This window comes from Sorex araneus, chromosome 1, assembly GCF_027595985.1.
Source record: "Sorex araneus isolate mSorAra2 chromosome 1, mSorAra2.pri, whole genome shotgun sequence".
In the NCBI taxonomy this organism is placed as follows: domain Eukaryota; kingdom Metazoa; phylum Chordata; class Mammalia; order Eulipotyphla; family Soricidae; genus Sorex; species Sorex araneus.
The window spans coordinates 396,034,607-396,056,597 of NC_073302.1; the positions used below are offsets into that span (position 1 = coordinate 396,034,607).

The following is a 21,991-nucleotide window of genomic DNA, read 5'->3' on the forward strand; positions in this document are numbered from 1 at the left end:
TGACTATAGCAGTGACTATAGTATTGATATACAAATTCATTGCAAACCACCAGCAAAAAATCTTATAATTCTGTCCCAAAAATTATTTTCTTTATTGTCTGGTATCTCAGATACTTTTATCTGAAGAATAAAACATTGCCTTAAATTATTTACTTCATCCAATATTACAGATACCATGTAATTTTAAGCAAAGTCTTCCCAATACTTCTCCTCCCTCATATTTCTAGAACTGTTTATAAACATATTTAAGTTCCTGCTTACTATTTTCTTAATATTTGAAGAAAATAGTGCAATAAGACTTATAATACATGCTCATTCAATTAAAATTATGTTTACCCTTAAAATAGATAAATGGTGGGCCAAAAGCTATAGTATAGCAGGCAACATTCTTGCAGCCGGATTCCCATATGTTCCCCTAAGTCCACGAAGAGTGATCTCTAAGTGAAGAGCCAGGAGTAAGCCTTCAGCACAGCTGGGTATAGTACTCCTCCAAAAATAGAGAAATGGTAAATCATAACAGACACCATGTAAGAACATCCGTGTTTTAGTGGAAATATTATTTCCACTAAATGTTATTCTGAGGAGGAAGAATGAAAGTGGACTGGAGCAATAGCACTGTGGGTAGGGTGTTTACCTTGCACGCACAAACTCGGGTTTGATTCCTTCGTCCCTCTCAGAAAGCCCAGGAAGCTACTGAGAGTATCCCGCCTGAATGGCAGAGCTTGGCCACCTACCCGTGGCATATTCGATATGTCAAAAACAGTAACAAGTCTCACAATGGAAACACTATTGGTGCCTGCTCAAGCAAAATGATGAACAACTGGATGACAGTTCACAGTGCTAAATGTCATTCTGTTTCTTTAATCACATCTGTATGTCAATTCTGTTTGAAACACATTATAATACACCTGAACTTCCCTATCGGTAAAAAATAAATACCTCTTTCACAAGGAGATCAGAAGAATTAGAACCACTATGCATAAAATACCTAGGAATATGCCAGGTAACATGAGAAAATGTTCTATTATTAACATAGTTCTATTGTTTAGCTTAGCTTCAGTAAAAAATAAACCATATTTCTAGTCATCTTTTCTGTGGGTCCTTTCTTGTACTTAAATAATAAAACTATCATAATAATGATTTAAAAAAAAATCTTGACCTAAATTTGTTTGTCAGAATGATGACTAATCCCTGGCATTCACCAAGTCTAACTTCAACTGCAAATATTTTAGCCTAAAAATTTTAAAATGATTTATTCAAATGGAGTGTGTTAGGATGTAGAGCCTAGTAGATTTAGTAACTTATGGGCAATAAGACGTAGATAGACAAGCTATTAGTTTATTTTTGAATCTCTAAAACCCATAGTTTCAACCACATATATTAAATAATGATATCAGTATTGATGAAAAATGTAAAATATTAGAAATGAAAGAGCTTAAGGACTTATACATTGAGTCCATGCATAGTAAGTTAACAATATGAATTGGATACAATAATAAATTATATAGCTTATAATATCCTGTATTATTCTCCAGTAGAAAGAAAATGGAAATGCCAGTTCAATATATTTGGAAAGTTGCACTGTCCTTATGATTACAAATTAAGTTCCAGAATATAGTAATATGTTAACTTAAAAGTTTAGGGCTAGAGGGGCTGGAGCGATAGTACTCGGGTAGGGTGTTTGCCTTGCATGAGGCCAACCCGCGTTTGATTCCCAGCATCCCATATTGTCCCCTGAGCTCCATCAGGAGTAATTCCTGAGTGGATGAGCCAGTAGTAACCCCTGAACATTGCCAGGTGTGACCTAAAAAGCAAAAAAATAGAAAAAAGTTTAGGGCTGGAAAGAGAATACAATGGATAAGGCATTTGACTTGGGCTGACCTAGGTGTGATCCTTGACACTCTATATGATCTTGAGAGCCCTACCAACAGTGATGCCTGAGTTTTAGAGTCAGGAGTTACCCCTGAACAGAGCTAGGTGTGGGCCAAAACAAAAATAAACCAAAAAGTTTAGTTAGTTATATTTGAGGAGTGAGGGGGTTAAGTCACACACATCTCTCTGAACTTACTCCTGGCTCTTCATTCAGGGAATCACTCCTGGTAGGCTTGGAGAACTATATATGTTGCTGAGCACCAAACTCCTGTCTGCCTCAAGCAAGGCAAAAACCTTAACTCTTGGACTCAAGCTCTAGACTCATATTTGCATTTTACATGGTTTTTTGTGCTGTTGGATTTTATTAAAACCTTTCGTTTTTATTAATTGGCCTATATGTGTATTGACTGATTTGTAAAATTAGTAATCTGTGAATTACTTACCTTCTGGAACTATGCTAAATTCCTGCATTTCAGAGGTAAACAAAATTAACTTAGTCCCTAATTGAGGCAATTTTTAGATATTTCTGCATATCTTTCATAATTTCAATGAGTAAATATAGTAGCACAATTAGGGTTTGTTTGTTTTTTTTGTATCAAGTCAGATACCATATTAAAAGCAAGGTTCTTTTTTTCTAGTTATAATCACTCTAGATTTTAGTTTATATTTTATGTCTTATAATCTTAATTAAATAGTACAATATTAAATTTTACTTTAAGGAAATATAATTTAAGCTGATAGTTTAAATGATTTTTTAAAAAATCCTGCACTGTGGAAACCAACAGTCTTGTCTATAAAAATATTTCAATATCTATCATAAATTGTTGCTGTTTTTTATTTTCCAGATAAATATACAGTTGAATTACACCTTGTATAACTTTTTAACATATCACAAAAATGTTTCTTTATTAGTCTCTAAAAATTAAGTATAGAGAACTGTGGTTGTATGGACATGAATACATTTGCATTTAAAATTTATGAAAAGTTTGTAATCTGGAACAATTTTTTTTGCATAGATAAATGTTCTAGTTTTAAACCATATTCTCTGTTACATTATCCCATATTCTCTGTTATGCATTATTGTCATTATTACTTCTCTGGCACTCAAGTAGACAAAACATATTTGGGCAGAGTTTAGAGAAATATTTACTTTAAACATTCTATTCTATCAGACAAAGTTCATACGTATATTGTGGTACAGCAATTGGAATATTTCACTGTCAAACTTTGTTTAATTTTGCTGTGGGAGAAAAAACACACACACAACACATTAAAATAATTGCTATGTATAGTGAAACAAGTAGAGAAATGTCACAGTTTCAGTGCTTCTATTTGAGTCTTGGAAATCATTCCATCTAATATAAAATAAATTTTAAAAGGGTCATCCTGAGTATTATGGTAGTTTGACAAGGTGAATAAACAAGAAAAGGACTTGTGGCATGAAAGCTTATGGATAGTCTTAGAATACGAAATGAAAGTCACTTAATGTCACCCACCCATATAGTTTTACCATAATATCATTCCCATGAAACTACATTTATTTTGTGCCCCTGCTAGATTTAATAACCTTACCTAAATTAAAGTTAACACTATATCAATTACCATCATAACAAAGATTTTAGGATAGCACTTTTAATTAATCCATTATATTCCAGTAGTTATGTTTATATCTAGGATATATCTATTCTGATTTAAATCAAATACAGAAAGAAAAGGGTTCTTCTTTAATAAGCCTCAAAGGTTACTCCTTGCCTATTGCTCAGGAATTACTCCCAGTGGTTCTCAGAGGATTATGTGGTGCCAGGATCAAATCCAGAATGCCAATGATGCAGTCTAGCTGTTTGAATTATCTCTCTTGCACCAGAAAGTAAAAATTTTAATAGGTAATTCAAAAGCAAATAAATTTGGCATTGATAGTGATACTAATTTCAGACATAATTTCAATTATGCTTGAATTTTGATTGCATTAGAAATTTATCTATTTTTATTTTTTTATTTTTGGGTCAGACCCAGTGATGCACAGGGGTTACCCCTGGTTTTTCACTCAGGAATTACCCCCTGGCAGTGTTCAGGGGACCATATGGGATGCTGGAATCGAACCCGTGTCAGCCGCATGCAAGGCAAATGCCCTACCGACTGTGCTATTGCTCCAGCCCCTGCATTACATATTTAGACTGGTGTTAAAGAAATAAGACTAAATTCCAAATATTATTCACAATAATAAATCTGAATATAACTCAATAATAACTCATAAAGTAAAAACTCATAATAAATGATATCATTCACAACAATAAATCAGTAATATTTGTCATGTAATTCTTAATTTCGTTAGAGCCAATTGAGTTTCAATTTTTTCATTTCATAATACAGATCATAGTTTGAACACTTAAAAGTTTTTTCAATTAACAAAAGATTGTACTCCTAAAACCTATACAATCTTTTACTTAATTAAAAATATTTAATTTTTGTCAGGACAAAACTAATACTGCTTATAAATGGCAGTCATTGTTAACTAGTTATATAAAAGAAAATCTCTTTGAAGATACCACTTCTATACATTAAAAAATCATATATTTTAATTTTAAAAGTATGAAAGACAAACTAATATGCTGATATTAGTTTGTTTAATGAGTGATATTTTTTAAGCTCCAGTAAGAGGGTTTTACTTTTGAAAGTATAAAGTATTGTACCAAATGCAGTGCATTTAGTTAAATGTGTTTTATTTATAGTCCTATTTACTGCAAAGGATTGCAAGGCTGTTACATAGATAACACTTGCATTTTAAACCCAATTTATGCAATATTCTACAAACAGCTGAGCAAACAAATGTAAGAGTTTAATTTTCATTGAAATGTAAAACATAATTGATGCTTTCCAAAACCTAGTCTATTAACTCATTCAAAAGGAAAGGTCACGTGATTAGCATCCAGGGAGCTGTGTCAGATTCTCCTGGGATCAGCAGGTTGAAAAGCTCTGCAAGTGTGAAAGTTTAATAAGGACGAGATTAAAATATCTGAAAAAAAAATAGTAAATTAGAGTCATAGAAAATCTTGAAAAGATTCAAAGTTTTTAAATTCATTTTTACTCGAACACCAATTAAATTTGCAATTGAAACCAGTTTCAAGAAAAATGCTTATGAAGCTACATCTGTTTTAAATGGAAGTTATATTCACCGCCAGCTATTTCTCAGGGAAAAAATATATAGCTTATTTAAATGGAAGTCATCTTAATATATTTTCTATTAAAATCCAACCGCAGGCAGCCTGTAGCACATTCTATTTCAAACTATTATTAATTTCCTGGTTAAAAAATCTCATTTAATTAAGGTATTTGAGGATCTTAATTTAGTAATATTCCAATAATAATGGTGCAATGAAGTTTAACATGTACTGGTTTGTTTTATTTCATAAATTCATATTTATATATGAATAAATTCAAATTTCATATATTCATTTTATCTATGTTTTACATGTTTAAATATCTGTATTGTCAGTAAGATAAAATATATGGTTATTAATCAACTTCACTTTTACACAGCATCCCTTAAGTTCTTTGAAAGAACCTATATTTAGCTAGTTTCACTTGAGTTATATTAGCAGGTAATTGTCTACGAAACATTTTCCTTGCACCTTGGCTGTAAAATTCATTACATGAATCTTTGCATGAAGTTAGCTGCTTACACAGTCACATAACTATTTCTCCTCTGTGACCATTGGGATGAAATAAGCTGCTGTGGAAAAATTTTCTAACTCTTCAGAATTCTCTGTTTGGGTTCACTGATTCCAAAATTGTACAATAGTCAACTTTGTCTTTTGAAGCTAAAATTCTGTGATGAATTGTCCATTTGCTTTTTTAAAACTTGCTGTTACTAAATTTTAAAGATATGCCTTCAAGTAAGAAACATTCCTTTCACTGTGGTTGCCTTATGATTGATATTATAAAAATATTATTTAACATCATGATCTTAAACATAAAAATTTGGACTATAGGAAATCTCTAAGTCAGCCATTAAATTAATTTCCACTTTAAGTCATTGCTCTCCTTTGTGTCTCAAGAAGGTTGTGTTAAATTTGTAAAGAAATTCTTTGCTTAACCTTGGTGGATTTGAATTGGAGATTCAATTTTCTAACATATAGGTAGTAATTAAAACCAGAAGAGTAGATGAGCTCAATTGGAAAAGAATGTAGCATCATCTAAAGTGAAGAGGAAAGAAGTCAGCAAGGAAAATAGTCATGTAAGGAATGGCTGGAAAATGAGAACACTGAAGAAGAACAACAGACCAACAAAGATTTCTACAGCATTATGCAACATAATGGAGAAATCTGTCAGGAATATATGGGTTGTCAGTAGTGACATTACAAAATTAAGTCTAGGAATGATAATATGTATTGAAACACTGAAATACAGTTCACTGTGAGCTTCTGCTTCAGAACATAGTTATTTACCTTGGTAAGCTATGTCATACCTGGAGACTAAGAAACAGATGAGACAAGAGCAAGCAAAATTAGTGAAATTGAATATTTGGATTATTTTGAGTAAGTTTTCTCTAAACTTGAAAGATTACAGAAAGACTTTGTAAAGTGATGGCTGCTTTTATTCTGTACACAAACTGAAAGAAAATTATAACACAAGTGGAAATTATAGGAGAGAAATGCCAGAAAATTGGTGAAGTTATCTATTCATTAACTGATTCACATATTCATCTTATAAACATTTATCAAAAACTTTTAAGTGAGCTGATAAAATGATAGAAAACTCACCAGTGCTTAAATTGATATGATAGTGAGCTAATGGTCAAAATTCCTTTCCTATATTATTTAAATGGAGGGTGTGCAGGAGGGACAACTAAGAAAATAAATGATATGCTTTTTGCCCATATTCTTCATCCTAATATGTTCAATACAAGTTCTGTATCTTTTTCATTTTCTGACCCAGGACTTCGTGAAGAGCAATAAAAGTGCAAGAATCACAGCTAGGGTGTGCAATATCTAATACCATTGTGTTATATGCAATGAATAATGGAATGAATATATACTTGATAGCAATCTCACTAAACAATTTGTAGTCATTTTCTACTACTATCAGATTTTTCTGTAAGTTGTTACTTTCATAACACATCATCTTTTGATTGATTTTTTTATCCTTCATCTTAATCCCAGGTTGTTCATTTCTGATATCTATCTAAGAATTTACCATGTACTTTCCTTTCAGGTATTGTGCATGATCGAACTCATGGCACATGCTGCCATGTATGACTTTATAGTCACTTCTCAAGTTTCACTTTTTTTCCCTCTAAGTTTTGCTAAACTTAAAATTCATAGATTTAGTCATAGATTCATCTCTGCTTTGATAGCGTCCAACGCAGAGCGAAGCCCCCACTTTCTTAAATCCACCCCTAACTGCCTACCACAAATCTCAATGAATCTCTTGAAATTGTTACTGTGCAGTCCTGTAGTGTCCTTCATTCAATGAACAACAGCCTATCAATGAATAACCAGGAGTATATTTCTGATGCTCTTTTTGGGGACAGTAACATGCAGTTATTTTCAGTGCACATACTTGACCCTTACTTATGCAATTTGTTTCACTAGTTATATTTTCCACTTATTTTGAAATATGATGAATGTTAGCCAATGCTTGACTTTCCTAATTGACCAGTAAGTTAATATTTTTATTTTATTCTTTAGGAACCAACTGCTATTTCAGCAATGGAGCTTTCCACTAAGCAGGTAATCTAAATACACCTTTATATAATATCCTATATTGATTTTGTATTTCTAATGAAAATTTTATCAAGATTTGCAAGTTTATTAGAAATTTTTCAATGAAGTGAAAAAAGGACATTTTTCTAATAAACAAAATATAGACAATATTTTTGCTCCCTTGTTCTTGACCAACATCATATATATATAAAATATGAGCTGATATATATGAGTTCATTTAGATATATACATATTTCCTATAAATGATTTTCTTAGGTTATCATTTGTTGTAGATTTTTACTACCTGCATATTGATTTTTCCATTGTACTAAAATTCACTAAATAATTTTATCCATTGATTATTTGCTCTTTGAAAACATTAGTATTTTAAATTAAATATTTATGTTCATACAAATATATGAACTAATAAAATAATGCACAGATAGACTTGAGAATCTTGATTTAACTTTGCTCTTTTTCATATGTGGGCCAAACTAGCAATGCTCAGGGCTTATTCCTGGTTCTGCACTCAGGAATTACTGCTGGTGGGCTCAAGGGATCATATGAAATGCTTGGGATCCAAGTTTGGTTGACCATGCCCAGGGCAAGCTCCCTAGCCACTGTACTATTGCTCTGGCCATTAAGTTTATTTTTTAGTAGTACTGCATGCTAGAGAAAATATTTAGTTTGGCTTAATGTAAAAGGAAAACTAAAATTGTCCTGCCAAATAATATCATTGAACTCCATACATTTAGAGGTTAAGATCATCATGTTAATAGCCCTTCCATTCACAATGAATGTATGCTTTGGCAAAACTTAAGAAACACAAAAGCTTCTAAATGCTACTGGTACATGTATACAAGTATTGTTTTAACTTCTAAGAATTATCTTTTATCCCAAAAGTACTTCCTAGCCTTGCTGTCAAGTATTTTAATGTAACTGCAAAACCAACCAACAAACAAAGCAGCTTGGATATTGAGTTGAAATTAATTAAGTAAACTAGTGAAAGAAGTAAAAATGGAGGAAAAACCGCTTATTATAGTAAAAAGTTAAATATAAGGATTATTTTACTAATTTATTTCTAACTATGTGTTTTTTTCTGACCATACAGTATCTTTATACTAGCACTAAAATATAGGGCCAATGAAAACAGTATATAACTTTTCCACACATAGCTGTCAAACTAGATTGATATTCTCCAAGATATTTTGGAACTATTCAGAGTTCAGATATTAATGACCTGATACTGTTATCTTATACCTCAGAAATATGTGTTCACCTGTTCTGGTAATCTAAAAATTGTCAAATGCTGGCAGTGAAATCCGGGGATTTCCAGGATAGAAGTGAGACTGGGATATTCTTTTCAGTAATGATTTTTCAAAGTATTTACTTATTCTTTGCTGGGCTTCATTGACATCTTAATCACATCATATCTCATTTAAAGTATTTAAAAATACTTCTTTTTTTTAAATACTCAAAGAAATATTTAAAAATACTTATTTCTGTTAGAAAAATTATAAAGCTGTCTTAAGAATTTCCTCCTAAACACATCTTACACCAAACAGCAAAACTATATCAATTTAAAATGCCACAATAATAAAAAATGGTCCTAGCATTCATCTCCATTACTGAACTACTGATTTTAGTGGCTCACTTTCACTTATGTTCATGGAGATTTTTAAATGGAGGCAGTAGTTTCAAGAGGCACCAGTAGTATGGCAACTAATTTTCTGGATAAATGGGCTCATCTCCTGTTTATGACCCGAAACTTGTTAAGGAGGAAAGTGAGAAAGCCTGCAGTGATGTTAAATTGGGCAGAAAAAGCACATCAGGTTGCTTGCTATTGACTGGATTATGCTCAATGGTGCTTGCATGTCTCTCCTATATTTCATGAGGATAGCATAATTAGTTTTGCAAATCATTAATAGTACTACACAGTTTATAAGATGAAAGCTAGATTTTTGTCTTGCTTCCCATTTTAGTATCTCATTACACTTTTGGTTTTGATGGAAATAAATTCAATCGACAAATTTTTGGCTTTCTGTTTTCACAATCTATTTCCGTCTTTTCTATATTGAAGGTTTATATATTGCTTTTTATACAACAAAAATTCCTTTCTATTCAAATGGCATATTCTTAAATATCAGAAATATTAATTTTGCTCATAGTATTTAAGTCAATAACCAAACAGTTGTTTTAGTATTATTATTTTTTAAAATTGGGTATAACCAACTTGATTGGTAGATTTTAAATTCTTTTTATTTTTTTTTTTATTTTTGGGCCACACCTGTCAATGCACAGGGGTTACTCCTGGCTCATGCATTCAGGAATTACTCCTGACCATGCTCAGGGGACCATATGGGATGCTGGGAATCGAACCCGGGCCAGCCATGTGCAAGGCAAACACCCTACCCAATGTGCTATCTCTCCAGCCACAGATTTTAAATTCTTAATACAATGTGTGGTTGAATGTATCCTTATTTATCAGAATTGATCATGTTTCTGGATATTTCTATCTCATTTTACTAATTTAATTTTTAAAGTATTATGCAATTGTTTAATTTTAATCACTTTAATATGACTTTCCATCTATGAGTCTAGCTGTAGTTGGAAAGCAATCAAAGCTGCTTATATTTTTATTTATTATTTTCAGATAAATTCTATTGCTATGAATATTAGCAATACAAGTTTATCAATCTAATTTTCTCTCAACAAAAATGTTACCAATACCTTTTACTTTTCCTCCCAGGTTTCATCATTTAATAAAAGACAAATGTACTAAAACTTCGATATATAGTAATATTTCTATATTCTAGATCAGGATACTATATTCTATAAATATTCTCTATTTGATAAAAAATTTGCAATAGTTATCAGAGTAACTGATTTCAGAATGACGTGGCTTTTATTACTTTACTTCTCCTTAGTTTTAAGCACAAAATAATTTTTTGTATAGCTGCTTTTGATAAACTTAATGTTTTAAAATTCATACTGATACTTTTATCTTTATTCATTTTACTAATTTAATCTAAATGTAGTGCTGGAGTGATAGCACAGCGGTTGGGCGTTCGCCTTTCACGAGGCCGACCTGAGTTCGATTCCTCCGCCCCTCTCGGAGAGCCTGGGAAGCTACCAAGAGTATTGAGCCCTCTCGGCAGAGCCTGGCAAGCTACCCATGCATATTGGATATGCCAAAAACAGTAAAAGTAAGTCTCTCAATGAGAGACATTACTGGTGCCCGCTCGAACAAATCAATGAGCAACGGGATGACAGTGACAGTGAATCTAAATGTAATCCATTTTTTTAAAGTCTTTGGGAAATAAAATTTAATTTTCAAGTGTTGACTCTTATACCATTTATAATATTTAAAAGAGTAACATGATTCCAAAACTATTTTAATGTAATTTATTCTTTTATTATATAATTGAGAAAATAAAATTTTAAGATTTATCCATGTATGCGATTACATGATTCAATATTTACACAACTTTTATTTAAGATTAACTACAATTATGCAATCACTTATTGCAAGTAAAGACAGGTATAATATGAACTGCAGTAAGCTGGATAAATTAAAAAATAATTTTATTTTTATTCCATTTGTGTTTGCATAGATTAGTGATTTTATGCAACATTGACTCAATTTTTTCAAAGTATTTTTTATTTATTGTTCAAATCCTGAATATGTGGCTATTAGAAAGTTTTAAATGTTTCTTCTAATATTCTTTTTTTAAAATTTTATTTTATTGAATCACCATGAAAAAAATACAAAGCTTTCAGGTTTAAGTCTCAGTCATATTGTGTTTAAACTCCCATCCCTTCACCAGTACACATGTTCCACCACCAAGAACTCCAATATACCTCCCTCACCCACTCCCCACCTAAGTAGCTAATAATCTTCACTTTATTCTCTCTATTCTTTGAATACATTGAATATTTCAATAGAGAACTCACTATTACAGTCTGGAATTTTCCTTCAACAATCAGGCCTGCTGAAAAGGCATCATTTAATAATTTCTTTTCATTGCTGAGAATGAAGACTCTGAGCTTTTTGATTTCTAATATTTTAGCTCAGTTCACAGTCTAGATGCATTTCTGTAAGTAGCCACTCTGGATGCCAAAATGGGTTAGAAGACCTCTCGGATCATAGCCTTTAGGAGCAGAGGATCCGTTTCCAGTGCAGCAGCTCCAGATCTTATCTAGGCAGAGGGCGTGCTGGTAACGCCCCACCTCCCATGATCGCCTACCAGCAATGTCACTGCAAAACTCATATCTCTGGGTTGGGAGTCTTCGGAGATGACTCTCGCCACGTGGATGTTGCCACCGCTGCCATTTTCTGCACAGAAAAACAGGGTGGAGAGGGAAAATCCCTCCCTGGGTGACACAGAGTTGTAGCACAGCTCACAGTCTAGATGCATTTCTGTAAGAAGCCGCTCTGGGTGCCAAAATGAGTTAGAAGACCTCTCAGATCATAGTCTTAAGGAGCAGAGGGTCCGTTTCACACACGGCAACTTCGGATCTTATCTGGGCGGAGGGCGTGTCTTCTAATATTCTGCCTCATTTGGTAACTCCAAATTCATCAAGGCTAAAGGCATTGTAGAATGTTTCATATTGATGTGTATTTAAAGATACAATCTCAGGTTTATTTTTTGGATAAGAGAGTTACATCTTATGGGTCCAACAAGATAGCACAAAAGGAAGGAACTTTGCCTTGCATAAAGCCAATCTGTTTCTCTCTGTGAAACCACATACAGATCCCTAGCACTGTCAGGGCTTACTCCTTAGCACAGAGCCAGAAATAATTCCTGAGCACATTCTGGTGTGGTCAAGGTTCCCCACCCCCACAAATTCCATGGGAAGTTAAGTCTTAGAAAAAACTATATAATTTTTTTCATCATAGAGGTCATATAGAGAAAGAGTCAGGTTTTACTTGCATGGTATCTCAGTGCAGAATATTCCCACCACACATGAGGTTTTTGTTCTAGTTTAATGAATCAGTTGGGGTGGATGTGAGTCTTCTCTGTAGTCATCAAATAAATTATAATTGAGTAGTCTTTTTTAAAATTATCATCAAACTATTGTTGAAATAACCTGGAGTCAATGCAAAGGAAAGAGATTTATTGGTATTGAACCAAACCATTTCACAGATGTGAGTACCATGTGTGTTGCCCATTCTCTTCTAACAGAAGGGCAAATTCCATAATGAACAATTTTATAGAGTGCCCAAGAGACAGAAGCAGATGATCCCTGCATCAACACCACCAGGAGAATATGTCAATGTAGATAACCTGCTTAATGAAGATTATAAAAGTAGAAATGATTTTAAAAGTACTAATGCTATGCTTGAATGTTACATTGTTCAGTGACAAATGCATTTCTTGATCTTCCTTTGGTTTTGTAACCATGAAATATACTCGTTTCAACCAAACATCTTCCTGTGTTTCACTTCATTGTATTTTTGGTTTGGGGGCCACACCTGATGTGCTCAGGGCTTACTTCTGGCTTGGAACTCAGCTATCACTCCTGGAGGGTTCAGGGCACCATATGGGGTGCTGGGATTGGCTGCATGCAAGTCAAGGGCCCTACCAATTGTACTATCTTTTCATTATTTTCTGTATTTTGTGGGGGTTTTTTTGGTTTTTTTTTTTTTTTTGCTTTTTGGGTCACACCCAGAGATGCTCAGGGGTTACTCCTGGCTGTGCACTCAGGAATGAGTCCTGGCAGTGCTTGGGGGACCATATGGGATGCTAGGGATCGAACCCAGGTCGGCCGCGTGCAAGGCAACTGCCCTACCCGCTGTACTATCACTCCGGCAATCTTCTGTATTTTAAATGGTCACATTATCTATGAGGTCATTGATGAACCATCAATAAAGACATTTTTTGAAACCCACGAGTATAAAATTGTGTTTGTGAGGTCTTTATAAGTAAACTTCTTTGCAGAACAACGATTTTAACATGAATATAGTTTTTGTCACAATAGTGATTGTTTTTTTCACAGCAACAACTATATATCGGTTCCTCTGCGGGAGTGGCCCAGCTCCCTTTACATCGATGTGATGTGTATGGGAAAGCCTGTGCAGAGTGCTGCCTTGCCAGAGATCCTTACTGTGCCTGGGATGGGTCTTCATGTTCCCGCTACTTTCCTACTGCAAAGAGGTAAGAGAAATCTTAGAAGCAAATATTAATGTTTGTCATTAATTCTGTCCAGTTCCATGTTTCGGAATACTTTCTTCATGTAATTACCTCACATTTTTCTGATAAACAAAAATTGGTTAATAGTTGGGATTTTTGTTTGTTCATTTGTCTTTTTTTTTTTCTTATATTGGCTAAAACAGTGTTTTAGTTAGTATCCACTGGTGTTTAGGACCAGTGGATAACGTGTAGCTACAACCTTGCATGTTACTGACCCAGGTTTGGTTTTTGGCATCCCATATGTTCCCCTAAGCATCACCAGGAGTGATTCCTGAGCACAGAGTCAAGGACAATAAAGTGTTTAATAGAAGATTAGGCAAGAGAACACATGATTTTGATAAATTGTGAGAAAAATATAAATAACATCAGCCCTTGGGCCTTAGGGCAAAGATTTCTTTCGCTCCAATGTCCTAGTTTCTTTCTATAGTAGCACTATCTTCTGGTTTTAATTTTAATAAAGCAATTTACATCATTGGATAGATAAGCATTCTTAGAGAAAGAATGCATCTATGTGTAGAGCATTAGTGAGTATGCTGAAAACAGATTATACGAATTCAAAAGGATTTTTAAAAAGTTTTCAAAAATATCAATATCTGGCACCCAGGTTTTCTGTCAAGGTGCAAATTTCAAATATTCTTAAGTTCTAATTTATACATGTTCTGTATTATTTTCAGTTGTACATATAACAATTTTAATTTGTATACTTTGCAAAATGATCAACACAGTTCAACATCTGCCACAATATAGCAACAAAATTTGCTTATTTTGGTCATGAGAAATTTAGCAAAAGTTTCTTTCTTAGCAACTTTAAAATCTGCAAATAAGCAACTGAGTTTTATAAACTACATTCACTATTCTGTACTTTGCATTCCCACAAGTTACTTATTACTGGATATTTGCACATTTTAGTATGCAATATATATATGAATGTTGATCAGCAATATATATACATAGTCATGTATTTTTATTTGACAGAGAATATTTTTTATTTCACTCAAAGCTACAAATGTCACTTTGTTATCATTAGAGTAATTTTCCACTTGCACTGTTTAAATTTAAAATATTAAATGAACTAATTAAATGCCTATTTATCTAGAAAAATACGTGTGTTATACACAGACCAAAGTATAACTTTAATTTGTCAAATTACTTTTGGACAAGCTTGAATGGTAATTGCTCAGATGTGCATAAAATTTTATCAAAAATGGTATGTTTTTGCTGAAACATAAGTCTTGGTTGTGGTATAGAAGATTGACTTCATTAATACAGACATTTTGTCATGTAAAATTGTATTTTATTCTAGTGATTCTGGGTAGTAGTGTAGCCCAGTGGTAGAGTACTTGTATTTTTAAGGCTCTAGATTCAACCTTTGACATCCCCCAATTTTTTCATGTTAATTTTTTAAAATTATGGTTATATGCACACATACCATATATTCTACACACATTTGGCTTTTACATGAAAAAATTCTTCATATAAAATATTCATCATCTCATTATATTCTCTCTGATTTATTTTGAACACGTTTCCTTGTACATATCTACTAGTATTTAAGAAATGAGCAATGGAGATAAGAGCAATTGTAGTATTTTCTAATATAATGTAAGACTAAAGATTGACAGAAAATGTATAAAGACTATTAAAATATAAAATAGAAACTGTTACAATCAAATTGCTACATTTTTAGAACTATTAGATTTGTGTTGTGTGTTTTATTAGTAGTAAGGTGTTTAATAACACTGTGACTGTATTTTTATTGTTTTATAATATATGGAGGCATGTTTTATAACATTTGGGTTATTTTAAATGTTTGAGAAAGTATTAGAAACAAGAACCCTAATGTATACTTGAGATCCTTTTATTACATGCTTCAGATAACATCGCCTATAGTATGATCTGCAGCTTAAAAATCTCACATAATTCGTCTACTTGGGTTAAACATAACCTCTTATTAATAATCCCACTAAACATAGATCACAATTTTTACAAACCTTAATATTAATAATTTAGATGGCATTTTTAAATAGCTTTTATATACCAGTTTTATTGAAAATTTAAATTTAAAACTAAATAGTATGGTATCAGTGTGTTGCTGATTATAAAGACCATGGATAGTTTAATAGATAATAATATTCAATATTTCCATAAATAAAATTAAATTATTTAATAATATAATTTATAGTACTTAAAATCATTTTGCACCAAGCTTCTTTAGTTACTCAAAAATGTGGAATTTATTTTAGAACTAAAAACTGAGTATAATTTTTCCTTTTGTGTAAAAGGAATGTTGACTCATTTGGGAAAAAATTAATTAGAATGTTTAAAGTTTCCTTAATAAGTGGAAAATATGACAATAATTGCATCAATAATAACTTTTAAAACTGCATGCCATTTGAAATGTGTTTGTTATATACACACAGACAAGACTGAATAAATTATAATTTACACATTTTTGTTGTATCTCACATATTTTACTTATTCCAATTTCATGTGTTTTTAAATGGCTCTTTAGAATGCTTACAACTTATATATTCCTTGTGTTGGCATTTTTTAAAACGTTAATTACAAAGGAAAGAAAGGAAGGAAGGAAGAAAGGAAGGAAGGAAGGAAGGAAGGAAGGAAGGAAGGAAGGAAGGAAGAAAGATAGAAAGAAAGAAAGAAAGAAAGAGAAAGAAAGAAACAAAGAAAGAAAGAAAAAGAAAGGAAGGAAGGAAGGAAGAAAGAAAGAAAGAAAGAAAGAAAGAAAGAAAGAAAGAAAGAAAGAAAGAAAGAAAGAAAGAAAGAAAGAAAGAAAGAAAGAAAGAGGGAGAGAGAAAGAGCGAGAAAAAGAGAGAAGAAAGAGAAGAAAGAGGAGAGAAAGAAAGAAAGATGGAAAGAAAGAAAGATGGAAAGAAAGAAAGAAGCCATCCCAAATTCTTGTGGTTCATATTTCACAAGTTTCCTTATTGGCTCAATTTTGAAATGTGCAACATCTGTTTGATAGTCTCACCAATTCTACAAATAGAAATCTATAAATACTTTAGAGTCCTAAATTTATGAATACAATAACAAATTCCATATTTGCAGTTCTTAATGGACTTTGTTAGAGCGCTTTTCAGAAAGGGTAACTTATTTTGCATCAATACAATACCATTAAAATAGATGCAGAATACTGTTGGACAGGTGTCTCCAATCTTCTAGTCTGCCCACTTAACCAATTTTTAACTTTCTCAAATGACACTGTTTTTTACAAAGGCTAAAACCAAGCACTTCTTTCTCACTCAGTTGCAAAGTTTAGAGAGAATGGACCCCAAAATGAGCTAGAACTAACATGATCTAAGTAGTAGTGTGTAGAAGAACTTTATTTTGATTTTATAAGTATATTTGGTTTTATTGAAAAAGCACAACTATCAAATATATTTTGATATATTTTGATATTTTGATAACTATCAAATATATATTGTAAAGCATAACTATCAAAGAACAAAAGAGTTTTTAAAATGTCTTGTTACTGAGACTGACGTTGTCTCCTAGTGACACTTTTTGTTAACTTACCATACCTGTGGAGACCTAGATATACCTTACTGTTTGTCTATATAATTTTTAAAAATGCTGATTTGTTTTATTTTGTTTGAAGAGTAATTCTAAGTCTTGATACTTGTACTGCTCTTTGACACCAATTGTAGTAGAAAATTTTAGGGCCTTCTCTCTCTTAAATTTGTTTTGCTTTTCACAAAATAACTGTGAATATGTTTGGTTTTCATTGCTATTATTTTACCTATGCTTAGGAAACAGAAACATTTCTGTAAGAGTGTATCAGTGAAGTACTACTGTTCTGTAAGATAGAATTAAATGAAATAGTAACCCCACCAGGCATATTTGAAAAAGTACTCTACTATACACATTTTCTTTAATTTTCTTTGTTTGGGCTTTGATTACCAAAACAAAGATGTTATTTCTCAAAGCCTGTGTTTCAAAGCATATATAATTCACACACACACTTAAATTAAACACCATGGTTTGCAAAGTTGTTCACGATAATTTGTTCCACGCTTTCAATATTCCAACACCAGTACCTCCACCTCTGTCACCTTCCCTCCACCATTGTCTCCAGTTTTTTAACCACCCCTGAAGCCTGCCCCTGTATCAGACCCATAATAATTTATTTCATACTGCTTAAGTGGCTAATGGAATGATCAAAAAAATTATAGTATAATTTTTTCAGTAATTTTATCATATTGTCCACACCATGTTCTGATGGGCCTCAGACCCCAACCTCCTGTATGTGAAGCTCCCACCTGCCTCCTGCCCCTGTTGCTGACATCTATTAGCCATGACGAGCTACTCTCGGCAAGCTATGGAGAGTATCCCTTCCCCATGGCAGAGCCTGGCAAGCTCCCCGTGGCGTATTCGATATGCCAAAACCAGTAACAATAACAGGCCTCATTCCCCGACCCTGAAAGAGCCTCCGATCATTGGGAAAGATGAGTAAGAAGAGGCTGTTAAAATCTCAGAGCTGGGATGAATGGAGACGTTACTGGCTCCAGCTCGAGTAACGCGATGAACAATGGGATGACAGTGATACAGTAATTGGAAAGCATGTCTTTTCTCTAATCCCTTTCTAGCAAAAAGATGCCTTGCTCCCTGATATTTACTTTTGTGTTTCTCCTATACTCACTTCATAAGCCGTCATATGCTATGTTATCATAAGCAAATGTTTTATCTAAGGAAAGGTTAATATACCAGCCAAGTTAGACACTTAAAAAGCAACTTAAAACATAATGCGTAATCATAATATCTTTAAATTTGATGAAAGTCTTCTAAAATTGTAACTATTAGTAGAAAAAGCACATTTGTGTGATTTTAATATTTAGCACTGCTTCTTTATAGAAACAGGGATAATGATTAATTTGCTGTTAATAAAATAACTGGATGCTATGCTATGTGTTTTCTCCAGAATTGAAATTATTAAAACATTTTAGCTTTTACATCTTAGATTATTCTTAACCAACACTCAGCATTAGAAGTCATGAATTTTTATTTTCAATAATTCAAAATATTTTCAAATCATTTTGTACATTTGTATAGTATTTGCCATTTTTATCACCTAAATATTTCTTTGTAGACATAGTAGCTTTTAGAAAATCCTCTGGTCAATGTATTTCATTCCCTCTTATAAACTCATGGAGCCTTTCCTTGAATTTATTTTATTCTTATGAGAAATGCCCAAGAGGACAAAACATACAATAATACCTTTTAAATATACTTGTTTTAGACGTACAAGAAGACAAGATATAAGAAATGGTGACCCACTGACTCACTGTTCAGACTTACAACACCATGGTAAGTTACAGTACTTTTACCTTTCAAACAGCTACACCACAACAGGATAAAGGCATAACCAATTACAATTCACATACCTGCAGATAGAACAGATATCTCTAAAAATAATTAAAGAAATGAAACTAAAGAGAAAGAAAATGTAAGGTCAGGGAAATTTAAAAGAACACAAAGAGCCAAAGTACTTTGCATCATTGCATGAAGTAGAAAATTCAAGATTTCAGAGTCTTAAAGGTTTTAAACTGATTTTTGTATGAGTGAAAAAAAAAGAGACAGGTTTAGTTTCATGATTTCACATCTAGTGGAAAACAAATAATAGGCAATAAAATATTATTTAAATATGTTGAAAAAAGAGTATAGTTTTAAATTAAGTCTTGTAAATCAATTTAATGGGCATTCAAATGAAATAAAAGATAATCTAGATGTCGCAAAGTGATTTGAGTAGGAAATTCTTTTGTTCTATGTTTCCTAGAAGATCTTAAGAATTATTAAATATCAAGTTGCTAATTTCATGCTGAAATATCAAAAAAATCTTTATTTCAGTTGGTGAAATTGTAGCACGTTGCACTTCCCTTTTAATCATTTACAAAAACAATAATGATGTTATGCTTCCCCCTGCTGGTCAATCTTATTCATAACACCACTTCTAACAAAATTATTTGAATTGTGAAGGATGAAAGCATTTAACATATATAGATAACACTTGTCCTATTAATTTTGTGGTGTCTTTTATATTTATCCTAAAAAAGAAAATGTAATTTTTAAATTAATTTTAATCTACCAATACTGTGTACAGGGTATTAATATTTGAGAATTTTAGAAAGGAAGTACAGTAAACAAATAGCATTCCAGCTCATTACAAAATGAAGTTACCTCTATAAAAGCTAAATTCCCCATGTTGGATAATCTAATTGTTAGTATCTGATTTAAAAATGTTCACAGGGTCCTATGTGGTATGATAATATCAAGAAAGAGTTATCACAATCCGAGCTTATATTTTGGGTGTAGGCTGCTTGCTAATATTTGTCACATACATTTTTCTATCTGCTACTACTTTCATTGTTTAAAGAAAAAGAAAAGTCACTATTTTGAGGCTAACACTATATGTGTTTGTCTTTGTACAATGTAGTGCTTTATTTACATTATTTTTTGAAATTTTATTTATTTTTATTTATTTATTTTTTTATTTTTTTGCTTTTTGGGTCACACCTGGTCATGCCCAGGGGTTACTCCTGGCTCTGCACTCAGGAATTGCCCCTTGTGGTGCTCAGGGGACCATATGGGCTGCTGGGAATCGAACCCAGGTCGGCCTCATGCAAGGCAAACACCCTAACCACTGCGCTATTGCTCCAGCCCCTGGCATTAATTAATATTAATTATGTTGAGAAATGTATTTACTTTTATAAGAAGATAATGAAAATAATTTAAATAAAAAAGAAATATTGTAATATAAAGATGCCCATTTCAAATAAGACTTTAAATCCCTAATAATATGAACCCAGATATTTGATCACTATTTAAAGTCTACAGCAGATTAACTGTATAAAATATACTTGCTTGATAATCTAAATATTTCAAACTACAACATAGTGTTTATATTTTTCAGTAGAGGTTTATATTAAATAGCATATTGTTTATTGTGAAAATGATCTTAGTCATTAACTTTTGTACTTTTGTTATAAACACCATAATACTCAGACACAGGATATCTCCTAAGAAACATGATCAAGCAATTGACTAATTATTCCACATACCATTGTATACGTTAAACTGATATGTTTAAATATTTATAATTTATATGTCTTATTAATATATAATATTACTGATACATTCATTTATTTAGAATTGATTTCCTTTATAGACACAATCAAAATTCAAAATGATTCTAAATTCTTGAATTATCCATTTACACATATACAAAAAAAAGCTAACCAGAGGCCTATCTTTAAATGATACTGAGGAGAAATAAACCTTAGCTATTGAATAAAATAATTTTAGAGCCTATTTCATATTTTAAAGATGTGTTTTGATGAAATGAGCATAGGAAAACTGCTCAAAATGGAAATATAGTATTCATTAAGGAAAATTAAATAAATCTTCATTATTTCTTCAAATTCAATAGGTTCTATGAAGAGAAAAAGACTCACTCTTCAAATGCAATAGAGTCTATGGGGAGAAAAAGACTCACTCTAATGTTTGTGTGTGTGTGTGTGTTCATGTGTTTTCATGTGTGTGTGTGTGTGTGTGCAAATTTCTGAGATAATAGGGATATATGGGAGGAGTTATAACATGCTACAAATCAGCAACCATAAAACATTCTTTTAAAAAAATTGTTTATTCCTCAACTACTTGTTTTATTAAGTGACCAAGCAAACATAAGAAATAGCCATCATAGGTTACAGTAAATTTTAAATGCTTGGAAACAAAATCAGTTATTCCCATATGCCTGGAATGAGTCTTACCTTAGAAATCAGTGAATTATCTTGGAATAGGTGATGTCAATATTTGAAAATAAATGGGCAAGATTCCAGCCTGCTAAATTGTGTGTGTTGTCTTTCTAATGTCACTTCTCACATAGAATAAAATATATATCTTCATATGGAAACATACAAAGATATGAGACGTTTTCACCAAAAAAAAAAAAGCTGCTAAAACTCAAAGCCAACTTGAACACTTCAGAATGATAATTTCCAGCTGTACGGGTAAACATAGTCTATAGCACTCTATATTTTACACATCCTGAGATTTTAATACAGAAAGACGATATATGAAATAGCTTAGAATTAAGGTGGAAGGAATTCCACTCTCGATGAAACCTTTAACACTCACTCAGCACTCTGCTCCGATCATGTGGAGGCAGCACTAATGGAATTGGTTTAAGTGAAACATTGAAAGTTCCAATTC

The 21,991-nt window shown here is 32.2% G+C and overlaps 1 protein-coding gene across 1 annotated transcript in view; it reads left to right on the forward strand.

Moving 5' to 3' along the window:
* SEMA3A (semaphorin 3A) overlaps nt 1-21,991 on the forward strand; it is a 233,688-nt gene that overhangs the window by 193,591 nt on the left and 18,106 nt on the right. The window contains exons 13-15 of the mRNA XM_004602145.2: nt 7,560-7,601; nt 13,575-13,732; nt 19,023-19,090. Of these exons, the coding sequence (XP_004602202.1) occupies nt 7,560-7,601; nt 13,575-13,732; nt 19,023-19,090 (268 nt within the window). The remainder of the gene's footprint in view (nt 1-7,559; nt 7,602-13,574; nt 13,733-19,022; nt 19,091-21,991) is intronic.